The 16,886-nt window shown below is 37.2% G+C and overlaps 1 protein-coding gene across 1 annotated transcript in view; it reads left to right on the top strand.

The window, feature by feature from the left end:
- Window positions 1–16,886, top strand: part of SLC4A10 (solute carrier family 4 member 10) — a 124,738-nt gene that overhangs the window by 14,163 nt on the left and 93,689 nt on the right. Inside the window, exon 2 of the mRNA XM_026077993.1 lies at window positions 9,638–9,719. Coding sequence (XP_025933778.1) covers window positions 9,638–9,719 — 82 coding nt within the window. The remainder of the gene's footprint in view (window positions 1–9,637; window positions 9,720–16,886) is intronic.

Genomic DNA, 16,886 nt, shown 5'->3' with positions numbered 1-16,886 from the left:
ATAGCCAAACTTGTCAGAAAAATGTAACGTCAGTTGTCATCAAGCCAGTTATTTAGTTTCTGCTATTAAAAAAAAAAAAAAATCCATCTTTCAATTTTGAGAGCTTTGATCGCTCTTGACCATGGTTCGATCTCTTTTTCTGGAGCAAGATAATAGAACTTATAGAAGAAAACTCTGAAGGACCAAAAGCAGTCCAATTTAATCTCTGAACACGCTACAGAAAATTGTATGGTATTCTAAGTCAATAATTTTCTCTTGGCAATGGATAAAAATGATAAAAGGAGCATGCTCTTTTTTAAATTTTAGTGAATTTGATTCAGTCAGGCTTCCTTCACTACTAGCAGAGCAACAATATTGGTGGCGTTGCTGGCACATTCTCAGGTGCTAATTCACAAGAAAGGTCAGAGGTGAGTTTGGCTACGTGGGAATGATCGCAATGAAGCTAACAGTCCATCCAGTCTACTATCCTGTCTCCCCAGATAGTCATAAGCAGAGCATATATAACACAGCCTTGCAGTACTCTCCTAAGTCTCAGCTATTTTTGGCCCATCTTCAGTGACAGTCAATCTAAGATGTTCCTCATCCTCTGGAAGTGCCAATCTCTTTGCATTGACTATTAGAAGAGCTGAGGGTGTCATCTCCAATTTAAGCAACTTCRTTTAGATGCCTGAAGTTTTATGGAATTAATCTGGGTTTAGGATATCTCTGTCTTGGAACAGCCTCCCTGCTGCCTTGAATAATTCTAGGATTGTAGAGAAGGTTTGTTCACCAAATAGAACTGAAATATTGTTGATAGGTCTGAGAAATGCAGGAATCACTAAAGATTACGTCCATGCTTTTAAGAGAGGGAGTTAATGTATCATTGATCATGTGGGCTTGCGATGGAGGCTAGGGAAGGGGGGTGCTTGATCCTAGGTAATGCCTGGAAATTCAGGTGGTAAATCTGGCAGAGAACAACTTCCATATGGTGAAGAAACTGTATTTTATGTGCAGCTTTTGCTATATTTATGTTCAGGGTTAATTTTTTATGCAAATGATTTGCTAAATGCCAGAAAGTTTTTGCACCCACAGTGCAAAAAGCACAATCTGAACTCAAAACCAGGTTGTGGTATGTCACCCTGGGCCATTCTGTCATAAATTTATTTACTTTTTATTTTTCTAACCTGGAGTGCATTTTGTAATGTGCAGTGTGTTGGATGCTTGTTGAAGGACTTACAATTTCCAGTGGAGTTTATGAGATGAAATTCAGGAGGTGAGTTTTGAAGATCAAAGTCRTAACATTTGGGGGGAACCTGGCTAATGACATTCTTCCATATAATACCTTACAACTGCAACCAGTAAAAGTTCCACTAGCTTCCTTTTTCTTTTTTTTTCCTTTAAAAAAAACAACATGTGTGAAGCTTATGATTGTTGTCACTAAAAACTGAGTGCTTTACCTACATGGATTTACTTGTTCCTGTGACAGTTTGTGAGAAAAAGGAAGACATTTCGAATCATGTTTGACACGTTTGTATGTAAATGAATACAGATTTCAGACTACAGCATGTGGATGTAAAGGAAGTGAAAAAGTCCTCTCTCCTCAGCCTTGTAGCTGTGTTGAAACAGGTCCTGATAAGTTGGTCATGACCTCTTTTCTTTTTTGCACTTACTTCTTCCGCATAAGTAGCTGCTGCAAGGAGATTGCCTTCTATGATTTTCCTTACTGACCCTATTTCTAGCAAAAGAAATGTGAAAACACATCATCTTTTCTAACTGAAGCTGAAAACAGGTCCTTTGAGATGGGAAACTTATCCAGTGTAAAACCCAATATATCTTACTGCTGATTAAGAAACCTGCAATTAACATAATTGACTTTTATTTGCTGTCCAGGAAGCCCATTCCAGAGAAGTTTAACTTCCAGCTTCACCTAAATAATGCTATTATCCGAGATCTGTCCTCACCTGGCATTAGGCCAAGAGAGGATCCAGACAAGCTAAAGATAAATCTCATTTGGGCTTTGGATAAAGTGTTCACATCTATCTTCATGCTGTTGGCCTTCTCTGCCATAGCTGACATAGCCATTGCTATGAAGTGAAACCAGAGGGTTTCAGCTAATGAGACTACACTAAGATGACATAAGACTTTCAAATAACAACCACAGAAGAAAAAATAACCACACCCCAGCCTGAAATCTATGGTGTTCTTGCTTCCATCACTGTTTAATTTTTTGACAAAGTAGTAAAGAAAAATATGAAGCAAAGGAAATAAAATCTCAGTCATACAGATGGCATCTAGCTTCCATATCCCTTACACTAGCAGCAAGGAATACCGTCTTCTGTTTTTCGGAGGTCTGGCTGAGACTAGCAATTGAATGAAGATTAGTTTACAAATCCAGCAGATATGATAGGAAAGAAGGGAAAAAGTTGTGAGAATCTTAACACCCCTGAAAATATTAGAAGGAACACAACCCCTAGGCACCTCACTCAGTTTTTGTAAGGTGCTCAGGTCATTTAGACATTCCTGATAATTTTACTTCAAGGCATATAAGACCTGATAAGCACAACTGCAATTAAATTCAAAACAGGTACTAGAATCCAGAAAGAATTTAACAGTTCATTATTTGTATAGCACATTAATCCATTGCTCCAAAAAGTTTATCAAACCTTTTCAGTGGGAATTGCTTCCCCCACTTTATTTTGTTGCTGCAGCTGTTAGTACAACAGAGTCCTCTTTTCTGATGGGAGAGAGGAGAGAGGGGAATGGGGTTTCTAGGTACTACTGCAACAAATTAAATTGTTATTATTCTTAGATTTTATGTTTTATCTTCTTTAAATAGCTTTGTCTTTAGATGCATAGATACATTAAGAAGAATAGATAGAGTAGAATAACATATTTGCTTTGCAAATGTAAGAAATGTTTTGCATCTAGAGACTACCTAAAATGGCTATTCTAAGAAAGAAGATACTGGATCAATATCTGCTTTAGTGGTTATGCATCCATTTATGCATCAGTTCATAGTGGCTCTATTATACATGCTGGTATATAACCAGCACAGGACTCTTCAGTATAGATGAACACAGGAATTATATGTATTAGTGAGCATTTCCTTGTCTCTAAGACTGCTTAGTTTTAGTTGTGTCTGCATTTCCATTAATGTTTAGTCTCATCAAATTTACAGCAATAGTATGTGCTTAGATTTAATGCCTGCAATGATTATCTATGTTTATATGTTAAAGGAACTGCATTACTATATTAAACGTGTGTTCAGTCTTAGGTCAGCAGTAAATCAGTTCTTCAGAGCTGCTGCTGATTACTGCAATTTTTAGCAGCATTGCAGAAGATGGTATTTTTTTATTGAGTCATATTAAGCATCCTGGGTTTTGCTATAAAATGAGAGAAAAGAACAGGGAAGAAGAGACAGAGGAAGATGTTCTTATGCATATGACATGCAGCCCTGGGGAAGATACAAATCTGGAATGAAAACTAATTGCTTTCTACTTTGTTGCATAGCCTGCACTATGTGGAGTGGAGCTGACCAAAGGAGCATGTGCTGTGTGTTAACTAGGAGCAATTGCTGCAGAAAATTATCACGGAAACAGGACAATGAAAAGGACACTTAAAAATAGTTCTTTAGATCTTATAGACCGTACTTTATTACATTATAAATGTTTTTTGATGGGTCTTCCTTAATCGGTGAGTCAGGGGGGAAAACAATGTGATAGTGTAGCTAGTGGAATGGAAAAAGCAATTATATTCCATTTGAAAGATAAAATTCACAGTCCTTTCTTCCTCAGCAGATTGTTAAATATGATGGTACATAATATAAACAGTTAAAAATACAATAATATTCTAAGGGATTTTTTCCTGTGCTTGTCTCAGGAAAGAGAAAAGAATTGTAGCATCTAAATTGTGGGCACACACATTGTGCATTAAATCAATTTTGTGTGACTGTGTCTGCTCAAGGACACTTTAGAGGACAGGGCTGAACATGGCAGCCACCAGTGATTTGCTTCCTACAACAGGGTAGTATCCATTTACATAAAACAACTTTTTAACCATTTAGGCTAATCGTCTTTTTCAAGATAGTTTCTATATGTTCTTGACAGCTTCTGAGTTCAGCCAGTGCACTTCTCTATATCTTTAACAGTGCCATCGTTATTATATTTCAAGCTGAACTTAACCAAAATGATCTTAAAAATACAAATGCCATGTAGTGGGTCTGTGAAAATAGTACAACATAGAGAGATATGTAAAAAAAAAAAAAAATCATCAGACTAGGAAGGCAATCATTATGTGTGTGTGATGTCTGGATAAATGCTTAGAATCTCATTACAGACAATTTAAAATTCAAATTTAAATTTGAATACAAAAGGTTTATACCACTAACTTCATGACAAATTACATAAACTGAAATTAATGTATTATAGAGCTCCATCTCCCAAGTATACATAATTACTGATAATATAAAGTAACTAAGATCTTTTTCTCTTACAGCTTCTATGGTTTTCATAGGAATGCAGTATTTAATGTTTTATGCTGACAGGCGTTCCTTAGTTCCAGATGGCATTTTAGAATTATGTATGTTGTCTAATCATCAATAAGTGGCTTATATGGAGAAGCAATTAATACTGTGATTATTTTCCTTATGAGTCAGCAGGTGTGTCAGATGCGTAATTTCTAGTGGGGAAAAAATCAAAATGGCTTCAGCTATGTCATATATTTTACAGAAAAGGAGGTGCTGAAGAAGGATTCTTTTTGGCTATGATGTGGTTTGCATTGTGGGTGTATTAAGAATTTAACTGACCCCCTCCCCCCCCAAGCAGTTTTCTGAAATACTAGTACTTTTTGCAATTGATTCTTGTTATTGAAAACAGTGCCCAAATGTCAGAAAAGAATGTCAGAGAAGAAAGATAGAAAGAAGGATGAAGAAAATAAATAATTTCTAGTTTTCCATATAAAATGAGAATTTTAGTACTATCCATTTTGACTTGTCTGTTTAAGGTATATTAACACCAACCAATATAATTACTGGTGGAACAGAGTACCTACAATGGGAAGGACAGGGAGACACATTCATTGCAGCTATTTAATCCTTTTTTTTATATTATCATGTATGTTTATTGTCAAACTATTATTTTGTTTACTGTAGTAATCAGCACAGGTTATCATCAATAAGTGTCTGCAGAACATTTAGGTCACTTTTATAATGTATGTAAGTGTTTTAAAATCATGTATTTGGTTTTCCTTTTTTAATAAATACCTATAATAAATACATAAACAGCTTCAAATGTATGTATGGTCACCTAGATTTTAATCTGCCTTCTCATCATTGTAGGCTGCTTTATAAACAATATATCCTAATTCCATCATCCAGAATTATACTTAAGTTCTACAAGTGTATGTGTGTATGTTGGCATATATGTATTTAAAAATGCATGTCATGTGCCTTTGTACAGATACATCTTTGAAAGGAGTTTCTTTCATCTGCTTTCCACTCAGTCCTCTACCTTTAATTGAATTTTATCACATGTTGAAAGCATATACGTTCTATGAGAACTGAAGTGTAGAGTGGCAGTACACAGTACTGGGAGATGGTAGGTTTAAGAATCAGTCTCTTTGCAACACATTATGACTAGTAGTTAGGGACAGAGAGTCAATTTGGGAAGCTTTCCCAAATTAAGAGGTCATTTTTCTAGCTTTGGAATGTCCTGGGGAATGTCCTTTCTGTGTGTGTGTGTGTGTGTGTGTGTGTGTGTGTGTAGGTATGTGTATATATACGTATATATCTGCAGTGTGATAAAGGTCATTTCAGCATTCATTTGGAAAGTGAACACAGGTGAATGAACACAGTAACAGGTGAAATCCTGGACTGAGTTGCTGAAAGCCCTGGCAGAGGATTTGACAGTGGCGATATCTCTAAGAGCTTGTGGTTTCTATCTAGAAGCCTCAGTTTCCTGCTCTTTTATCCCAGATACATTATTTGTTCCCCTGTGTGTTTGCTGATATTGTACTGTTTTGGGGAAATAGTCTTCTCCCTACATTTTAGGTAAAACCATTGTCTGTAAGTATATAAAAACATAAAACATTTGCAAATAATAATTTAAAAGACAGAGAAATGTCAGATTGTTTATAAATATGATAAGTTTATTGCACTCTAATTACAGCTTCACAGAAACATAATTCAACTGACTTCTGTAGTATTACTTTTGATTAGACCAAGAGAAAGCAGGCCTGATATGTGTTTACTTATAATGTAAAATTTGTCCACTTAGTTGTCCTAGATGTGCACTGTAAAACTACTGCACAGTATTAATATAAGTTGGTTTTGTGTTAAGAAATTGTATTATGTATCCCTAAATGTTGCTGATTGATTATTTACCAGTCTACTGATTATTTATCGGTCTACTATCATCATCTCTTTATATGTGTAAACTGGGCACTTTCCTGAATTGAACTACTTAGCACTTCTGTGCTTTACAGTTTTGAAATGCTATATGAATATTAATTATGGCACAGAGCAGCCTAGTGAGGAAGGTAGATAAGTAAGTATTATTATCCCTATTTTACAGATGGGGAAGCTGAGGCACAGAGATTAAATGACTTTTCCAAGGCCACACAGCAAGTCAGTGACAGAGCCAGGATTAGAGCTCGGGCACTTCCTGGATCCCTCTCCCATGCTTTAAGCAGTAGACCACAGTGTTCACTGGACTCAGCAAGCAGCTCATTGCAATAATGGACAGTTCCAAGGACTCATACCTGGTCAGTGTGTCCACAAATTTGTTTGCAGACTGCTCCAGTATATCAATATAGTTCAAACACCTCAGTCCTGGCAGATTTGTGCACCATGTAAAATTTCTGTCTTTCATCATCAAATGGGGTGAAAGGAAGAAGAGCTAGAATTCTGACATGAACATTTCATGACTGTGAAAAACATTAATCTTCATGCCTTATTCTGATTACACTGAAATTGATGGGCAAAACTGCGGGGGGGTCATGGTTTTAGTATATTCTTTGAGGATGTTAGAGTGGAGGTTGGTGGTTGTGTGGTTCATTAAAAGTCATCCAAAGCATGAGTTCTCTCTTCCATGACTATCATATGGTTGTTCTTGCCTGTATTTTCTGTTTCAGACTCTCATTTATTTCAACACTTAAAAATAATAATTTCCACAGTTGTCCTGACATGCTAATAAAAACCAGAGAATTACCAAGTGAAATTGATTTTCTAGTCTCTAGTCATCATGTGAAAGTGGAGAGGATTTGCCACTATTACTTATGTTGCTATAGTGCTTACCTCCAAATGAGATTAAGACCTAACTGTGATAAACTACTAGCCAGCCCTTCCCTCCCTGGTCCCCTCCTCCAAGGAGGCAGTATAGGAATCCCAGAAATTACTTCCAGACTAAAAGCAGGGTGACTCTTGTACTGGTAAATGCAAGGTGGCTTTCATGCTGCTCCCTGGGAAGTGAGAGTGCACAGTGCAAGGCCTGTTTAATTGGACTTTGTGCAGAGTTTGACACATGAATTGGCTAGAACACAAAACTCCCAATTAAGCTGTTTTTCCCCTGTAATGTTAATGGAAGAAACCCACTTCTGAGAATGAGGCAGGGCTGAGACTTGCTGTGACATTACAGGAAGAGGAGGCAGGGAAGAAGATGATTGCCAAAAGCTGAAAATCAAACACATGGGAAAGGAGAAGTCAAAGTGTATGAGCATATTTTGATAAATATTAATGAACTAGTTTGTATTTAGTTTACTTAGAAGATCTGTAAAGGCTTTGAAGTGTCCAGCATTTTAATATTTTCTCCATTACAGAATTTCCCCTAACATTGCTTCCATAAGGCCATTTCAGGATCAGTAAAATGCTGTTGGCTATGACTTGTGCTAGAATAGCGCTGCTTCTGACATGGCTATAATACTTGGCCTTTGGCATCCAGCCTAACCATTCACCCAGGGGCATGGCATCATTCCACACACACCCAGTTATGTCCTACTGCTTAAAATAATGGATTAATTTTATCTGAGATGATCAAATGGTTTGTGCAGTATTATACTGTTCCGGTGCATCCTAGTAGATTACTAGCTAATTCTAAATTATTAAAAGACATAACAGTTTCAATACAAGGCCTTTTCTCATTGTCAGATTTTTGTTACTTGCTACTATCTGATCCAAAGCTCTAATAAAGACACTGTAACGCTCGCTCTCAATCTCTCTCTCTCTCTCTTTCTTTAACAGCCCAGATGCTTGGTGCTGACACATTCCTAGGACTTTTCTATGTAAGATAGCTACAGTATGACAGCTATTTTTAAGACAGAGAGGAGCCTGAAACAAAAACTTAGATCCAGAATACATGATAGTCAGATCTAGATGCAAATCTTTTTGCCTGGGGCATCTGCTCTTTAAAGAGAGGTGCTCATGTGGTGTAATTTCTCGTTATGTTCCATTGCATTCTATATATAGATTTGTATTTAGCATGTAATGCTGGTATTCAAATCCCCTTGCTTCAGACATTCATTAAGATACCAATTTTATATATTGAAATCAGGCAGGTTTAGTTCTAATATYTCTTACTAAAACCCTTCCACTAATATCAAGTAAATATATATTCAAGGTGTATTAATCGATGCTTTTGTGTAATTCATCCTTTTTTTTTCATCTCATTCACTGAAAACCACTCTCAGTCTCTTCTTTGTGAAATGTAGGCTGCATTTAGCAACTATTTTTTTTACAGTTGGTGATGTTACACTCATAGTGAAGCCAATATTCGGTTTAGCACTGCATCCGGTGCCTCAAGGCTGAACCCCCAAAATATTTTGTATTCAGGGAATCGTGACTATTTTGTGTCAGAAGTGGCTGAAAATCACTAGTTTCTCTAGCTTTTTTAGCCTGATCACAATAAATCCAATAAATCATTTCAGCACATAGTATGTGTACAGTGCAGTAGAGAATGAAGGTATTCCTTTCTTATGCTGTTACAGTGTGTATATGGCTACAGTATAAAATCAAACATAAAATATATGTTACTAAAAAAGAATAGTTTTTCTGTGTTGCACTATTAGACTGTGCTGTCTGCTTTCATTGTAACTACAGCTCTGCTTGCAAAGAAAAGCAAAAGCTTTGCAGTTCATCAATAAGTGAAGCCAGGTGTTTTTATGCTATTAATATTTTCTTTCTCATCGTATGGTTACTGAGTAGCATTCTCTAGCTTTGCTAAAGTATAAAGATTGCAAGTGCTAATAGTTTGGGAATTCTGCATATAGCTCGGGATATATCCTGGTCTAGAGACAAAAAAAAGTACAATCTCTTTCTTCAAGAGCACAAGAAAAAAGCTGCCTCAGTCAGATATTTCTTATCTCATCTCTTTCATTGTCTTATTGGCTCATGTTTTTCTTAGTTCCCAATAGCCAGAGTTTACTCATCATCCTGCAAGATTTAACAGAAGAACTTGCTTCTTCATGTCAAAGTCAGCTGTAATCACGTCAGTAAAAATTGCCATATAAGGAATAGATTATAATAAGGAAAATGAGATTTTTTTTAATTTCTGAGGGAGAAGAGTAAATAAATAAACAGTAAACTTATCTTTGTTTCATAGCATTATTCAATCTTGTCAATGGTTTCCAAATGAGAAGCAGCTTACCTGTCTTTTTTTCTGTTTTGTAGAGAAATGATGAAGAAGCTGTTGTGGATAGAGGTGGAACTCGCTCCATTCTCAAAACGCATTTTGAAAAGGAAGATTTGGAAGGTGAGAGATTATTTTTCTGTGCATTATATTGTCTCTTTCTTCTGAAAGAACTAAAACCAAATTTCAATGTGTAAACTTACTGAGTTGAGCAGGGATGCAAAAGTGGAGATGAAAGTAACATCTCATCAGTTATTTCAAAAAGAGAAATATTACATTTTCACACAGCAATGCTTAAATATGGATGATAGTGAAAAGGGGTTGCCAGTTTTCACTTAATTTTCTAAAATCAAGTCCCGCAAACACAAATGTATGACTTCAGATAGGAAGTCCTTTTACCTTTAATTTTCAAATATGTAAATGCAAGCAGGACTGGTGGTTAAGTATTTGTAGTGGTCTCTGCACTTGATATAAAATCCTAATGATGTTGCATATCCACATTTCCTATGAACAAAAGCATTTTGGAGTATCACAAATTGGAGAGATACTTAATGATATACTCTGCAAAAACCATATAACATCACCCTGTAGAAGAAAGTGATTCACAAGTGTGAGAACTATCTTATGATATTGGCCTAATAACTCAGTCTCTGAAGGAGTCACATTTATTTTGTTTAGTGCATCCAAACCTTATTCTGGTTATGACTGTGCTTACACTCTTGCAATGTGACCCCCAAGTCATTATTACTGGGTGAAGCTGAATTTCTGTTGTACATAAGATATCCTATTCCTGAGACTGGGACTTGCTGATTTTAATTGTTAGCTTCTTGTGGTGGCACATGGAAGGTTTTTCTCTTTGTCACATGGAGATACATGAACTAGCCAATAAGGAATACTGAGATTTGGGGTGTCTTTTAACATCCTACATCTAAAAAGTTACCTGCCTCGGGTCTAAAGACCTCTCCATCCTTGAACCTGAGCTTTCTAAATGGGTGCCATTGGTTACTTCAGTTGGTCATTATGATTTATTTTGTTTTTTCTCTGTATGAATTTAGTGTTCTTTGCTGCTTGATGGTGGGGTTGATGATTTCCTGTGAACTTCAGCATGATACACAACATTATTGTTTCCCTCAGCAGTGATTTAAAAAGTGTTTTGAAAGGGGCTTAGCTACGCTGGTCTATATGAGGTAGTCTCTCACAGAAGGATCTGAAACGTCACACCATATAGTGTGTGTGAGCTAGGTACCCCTCTGCTCAGTCTAGGGCAATTCTGAGCATGTGCAAAGGTGTATTTCAAAGTTTGCAGGGTTTTGATGTCTCCGGGGTAAGTGGCTGCCAGTGTATTGGGTTGGTCATCACAATTTTGGATTTAGGCATGCAAAACTCTTTTGAATCTTGCTCTTTGTCTTCTATAATCTTTAGTCACTTTATCATATCTTTGGACAATGTAAAACCATTGTATCTGGTGTCCTTAGAGAACCACCTGGCACAACCAGGCCATCTACCTTCCCGTCTCTGTGAAGCACAGAGTTATTTGTGGGGGATTCTGCTGAGAAATATGTCCTTTTGCTGAGTCATTTATATGGTAAGGAGGCATTTTAAAAATGGGCAACTTTCTGGAGAATGACCTCTTTTAAGCTCAGTCATATGCGTAAGCTCAAGCTTTATGGTAAACAGAATTACTATGATGTTCACCATGTGATTACATGAAACCCAGCAACCCATTTAACAATTTTAACAACTGTTATTTTAAAAACTGTATTTAATTATAATTTTTCCCTACCATCCTGTATGTGTAGAATTGCTCCTGTGAAATATCACTGAAAATTTTCTTTTAAAAAACTGTTTCTAAGATGATATTATCAAATAGAAATCAGAATATTGCAGTGACCGCCTCCCCTGCCCAGTCTTTCCATCAATTTTAATTGTTTGGAAAACTGAAAAATCCTGTAATTAGCCAATGAGTCCACTTTTCTTTAAAACAAAATCACAGTATTTCATCATATTCTAAGAGAACAATTACTCTTACACAGTTAGCTTTCTCAGATAAATTTCTTGTCCACTCTAAGATCAGATTAGTATCTTTAAATATATAATTGCTGCATCCAGAAATACCAAGTAACATAAAAAGGTTTGAAGAGGTTGTAAATTTTAATAATCCAGTTTCTCTTAATAGCATGTCCATTTGTTTCACAGCACATCTAGGCACTTTTCCATCTGGAAACAGCGGATATGACTCAGACACATGTCACCGTCTTATTCTTGTCCAGTGTACATTGTGATGAGTTCTGCTGAAAATTTACCTTTTTCCTAATTGCATAACAGGTTGCAACTATAAAATACGAAATTATATAAGCAGGTGCTAATTGCATAGCTTAGTAAAAATCATATAATTAGATAATTAATATGTTACATAATTAGCTCTTTGGCAGACATTTGATTGAGGTTATGTTTTAAAAATGTAAATAGCTAGTTACTGAATATTATAGCAAAGACTAGTGCTGACAGGGTTAAAGTTTGTACAGCACCATATCGGAACCATTTCAAAAAATGCAGTGTTTATGAAGAACTCAATGTTGTTGTTTTAATCTAAAATTTGGTAGTCAATTTTTTTTTAATTAAACATATCTTAAAATTGTAAGTATTTTGCTGTTGTTTAATTTTAGACCATCGGCATTCAAATGTCAGAAATACTGATTTAAATCTGTACTAAAATTTTCAACTGAAATTTCTTAGACTGGCAAATATTTGTATTTGCATATTTTGGGGCAGCCATTGTGCAAACATATTGCAAGTATGTATCTTGCTGAAAGCATGAAAATATCATGGTGATTAATACTGCCCAGTAGGGCCTCTGCAAGACCAGAATTTTGCCTCAGTCTCTCTAAATCAGTATTTTCTTTCCTTGAGTAGTATGGTAAAAATTTGGGGAGACAGGCCACGAATTGCAGTACTTTGTCATGGGAGCAGAAAAGATGTGGTGCTCATCTTAATGCCAGAAATGATACTTACAATATATACGTTAAATTGTTTATTTTCATTTAAGCTTTGTGGCCCCTCAGAAGTGGATTGCATGCAAAGCTTTGGCATTCATGTTTTCAGCATGAATAATTTTTCTACCTAATTCATTTTACTAAGTCATAAGATCGAGATCAGTCACTAATACAGGACAGGTCATTTGTCTGACTGCTGCATTAATGAAGGGAGAGAGAAATCATTCCTAAAAGCAAAACAAGCAGTCTAGCTCCCTTGGTTATAATCAAATATTTTGCGTGTTGTCTTTCAGTGTATATACAGACAATATTTGTACTGAAATAAATATGCTGTTGTTTTGATCAGTGATGGAGTTCTTAAGGGAGAATTACGCACTGATTCTGAATACTGAAGTATTTGAGTGTAAAAGAACAGGCCCTATGCTCACCCCGGCTGGGGTAGGTAGGCCTGGATCCGTACACAGATGTGCACATCAGCAAATAGTTGCACTTAGACAGCTTACTCCTGGTTGTTATCTCTGGCTGTCTGCTGTTGCTTCAATGAACTACGTTCAGTAGTAACAGTTTTCGGACAAAACAGATACATGTACTTTGTGTTTCCCTCAAAGATTAGAAGTATTTGGATTTGTCTGTAAATGTCTGGAGACCTCAGAAGCTCTCAGATCACGTGCTGAGACCTTTGAACGATACAGATATGCAGAAGGAATGACACTAAGTGTACTCAGACTAAGTAAGGTTTTTGTTTATGCCCACTGTATCAGCATAGCGTCTGAGAGGAAAAATGTTTTCCATGACAGTCCTCACTAGTGGTGGTTAGCTGCTGGTCCTGGATCTTGGAGGAAGGATTGCAGAATCTCCTTGGAGTAGCTCTGGGTATTACTATGGCCTGGTTTCAGAAGGAGATAGCTGGCACTGTTAGGTGGAGGTCCAGGAGGGAATCAAGGATGAATTCTGGCTCTGTGGAAGCAATGGCAAAAAAGTCTTTGATTCAGAAAAGTCAAGATTTTGCCCAAGCTTTTCTGTTTCATACATTTTCTCTACATAAGTGGTATGGGAAAAATTCTTCTCCTGGGAAGTCAAGTCAGGCATTGCATTCTTTCATGCCTCTCAAGGCACATAAAGCACCATACCCAGTATGGAAATCACTGTACATCAGCATATGCATTCTGACACCTGTGACAAAATTCAGATTACATGGACTGGTTAACTGAAAGTCACAGAAGACTTCAAACTAGATTAAAAACAAAAATATGAGAATGCAAACTATGATGCAGAAGCTGAGGATTTAACCTTAATATACTAAAAAATAATTTGTAATTTTAGTGTGCTTGTAGAGAAGCTTTGTCTTTAACAACCTACATGAAGATTAATTTTGATAGTAGACATCTTGCTGTCAAAAAAAAAAAAAAGGAAATTCCTAGGTATTTCAGTATTCTTTTTTTAAAATGGTTATTTTAGTAATTATTTCATTTTAGATTTCTTATAGTTTTTCACACTAAATTAAAAATCATTTTAATGAAATTTTAATTATATACAGTTAGTGTTAATATATGAAAAACTCACTTTGACTGAACTCTAATGTCTGTGTACTATTTAGTAAAAAACATAGTTGCTCCAGAACAGATAATGAAGCAGGTTTTTCAGTCTCAGAGAATGGATAGTTCTACAGAAATTACATAATTGCATGTCTGTCTTCCACCAACATTATTTTCCTGAAAATTAATAAGACCTAGCTCCTATACTAGCTTACAGGACTGAAGGAACATTAATCATATTAACCTGTTGGCCTTGCTTCAGCCTTACCCCCATGTAGAAGCAAGTGAGCTACTAATTCTGCTTGGCCAGACAGGAACATTGATCAAAGCCTCCCGTCCATGTGGCTGCCAGGAAGCTGCAGCCAATTCGGATAATTCGTTAGGCCTGTCAGCGCAGATCCCATGCTCCAGGCCGCCGTGCCACTGCTTCCCTTGGGTGCCGCATTCATCCTGATGTTTGTGCTGAGCTACTTCGTGCCCTTTGTGACGGTGCTTGTTGGACTTGGAGGGGCAGAGTGTAAGCTGTGGAAGTAAAGAGTTTGAAAGAGATACGGGTTAGTCTGTGCTGACAATGCTGGATGGAGCTGTAGAGCTGTAGCTCGCTCTGAAGAGCTCTCCTAAAAAGAGCCATTTTGGCTTTACAAGCACAGAGTTCTTTCATTTTGTTGCCTGGCAGGTATTACGTACCCCAGCTTGTTCCCTGTGTCATTTCCAAGGTCCATCCTTCTGTAGTGCCTCTCATCCAGTTTTGTCTGCTTTTACCTACGTCTCCTAATACTCCTTGAGATCTCACTTACTGTTTTCTTCTGAGCTCTGCTTGCACTCTTGCCTTAGTAGTCTCTTGGTTTGGCTCCTTTGCTTGGGTCTCCTCTCCTTTCCCAGTGGTTCCTTGTTTGTGGGAAAGTAATTCACCTTGAAGATTTGTGAATAATTACACTGGATGTTTTGGCAAAATTGCTTTGAAAGTTCTTGTGAAGAACGATGAAATAATGAAAGCAAACAAGTTATCATGCAGTGTTGGCTGAAAGCCAGAGTCTTTTGTTTACCAGCAGCTTTAGGTTTTGGAGTTTGGCTTTGCTCTGACCTTTACTGAAACAAAACCTTATTGATATTTGTGGGGACCAATATTTCCAAATATTTCACCCTGTGAAATTCTGATAGATGAAATTGGCATAAAACAACTAATTTCATAATAAAAGTTAGCTGTGCTCATGGAAGATATGTGAACAGAGAAAGAGCTAAATTTGTTGTATTCTAAACTTGCTTTGTATAATGTTGTGGGTCATGATAGTAACTTGACACGTTACCCAGAAGTTATTTCAGTAACATTTTCATATTCTGTTATTAGAACCTCTGTTTTTTGCCAATTTAGTGAAAGCTGCATAATGTGCTTGACAAAACTGCAATATCAGAAGATGGAAATGTTCAGTTTTTAACATACAGTTGTGCTAGTACTGAGTTTGCATTTTTTTTTTCCTTTTTGCTTGTTGTCAGTTCAGAAATACAGGCCAATTTCTTCCCTCCGATAAACACAGCTTCTCTTTCCATCAGGGAACAGCGCACGGGTGTCGGAGAGGATCCTTTTACATGCTGTTTCTGCTGACTTTTTTCTGTCATCTGGCAGGGTTAAGACTTGATCTTTAACAAGACAGGGCAGGCAACAGTTCTGACTCCTCTGGAGCAACACAGGAAAATAGGGAAGGAATATAAATACGATTAAATACAGTTATTTTGGTCCAGCCACAACTTGGAAAAACAGTTTGTTAAAGGGATAGGTTTGTTGGGAGTGCAGTGATCCTTTAGTGCTTTTTAAAAGCTCCTTAACTTTAATGACTTCAGTGAGACACTCTTCTGCTCCGTATTACTGAATACTGAATACTGTCCTCAAATGGTTTCTTGGGTCAGGGATGTATCGTTTATAAGTTTTCTAGATAATTACTGCTGTACTCCAGCCTCACGCATGAGGTACGCACTTCAGTCCTCATGGTTGTTTCCTGTATGGCCTAACAATTTGTGAAGACTTTTCAGGCAGTTCCTCACAAATTATAGCATGGCAATAAAAGTGGGGGGAAACGTGCCTTGAGCAAACCATATCCACAACCAGCTATGTAAATTGTTGGTTCAGGAAGCATTGCCTTTGTCCTTTCTGCTTTTTTTTTTTTAGCTCTGCTTCCCTGCTGCACTACAATAACGAATAATGAGTCATGTACTCTCAACTCCTACACGATTCACCATAATTACTTTTTCTCCTATAAGGAAAACTTTTTTTTTTTTTTAACTCTTCATGGACAGCTAGTTTTCTATCTCTGCCTTGCTGTTGATTTTTCCGAGCCTGGAAAATTGCATTTAGTTCAGCTTTAACTGGCAGTGCATAACACTGAAGAGACTTCAAGGCAGTGACTGTTTTGCAGAAGAGGGAGAAACCCCTCTCCAGTCCCACAGCATTCAGGAGCCTTTGGGACAGAGATCCTTGGCTCGAACCACTGGCAGAGTATTCTCTCTTAAGGCATCTTGACTTTGCAGTGTGTTTCCTTAGGAGGTCACAAGAGCCTGCGTCTGCTCTTTCTGGAGATGTTTCAAGACCATCTGTTTCCCTATCTGCCCCCTGCCGTCATGCCCGCGAGCAGGGACCTGAACGCCCACGTCCCGGCAGGGCCCAAGGCAGGTACAAAGTCTCTCTCGTGGAAGCCAGCACAGACAGGCTTGAAGATTTACCATGAGCACCTGAAGCTCGTGGAGAGTCAGATCCTGGACAGTCCCTT

This window comes from Apteryx rowi, unplaced genomic scaffold, assembly GCF_003343035.1.
Source record: "Apteryx rowi isolate R43461 unplaced genomic scaffold, aptRow1 scaffold_47, whole genome shotgun sequence".
In the NCBI taxonomy this organism is placed as follows: Eukaryota; Metazoa; Chordata; class Aves; order Apterygiformes; family Apterygidae; genus Apteryx; species Apteryx rowi.
This window is presented reverse-complemented; position numbering and strand designations above follow the sequence as displayed.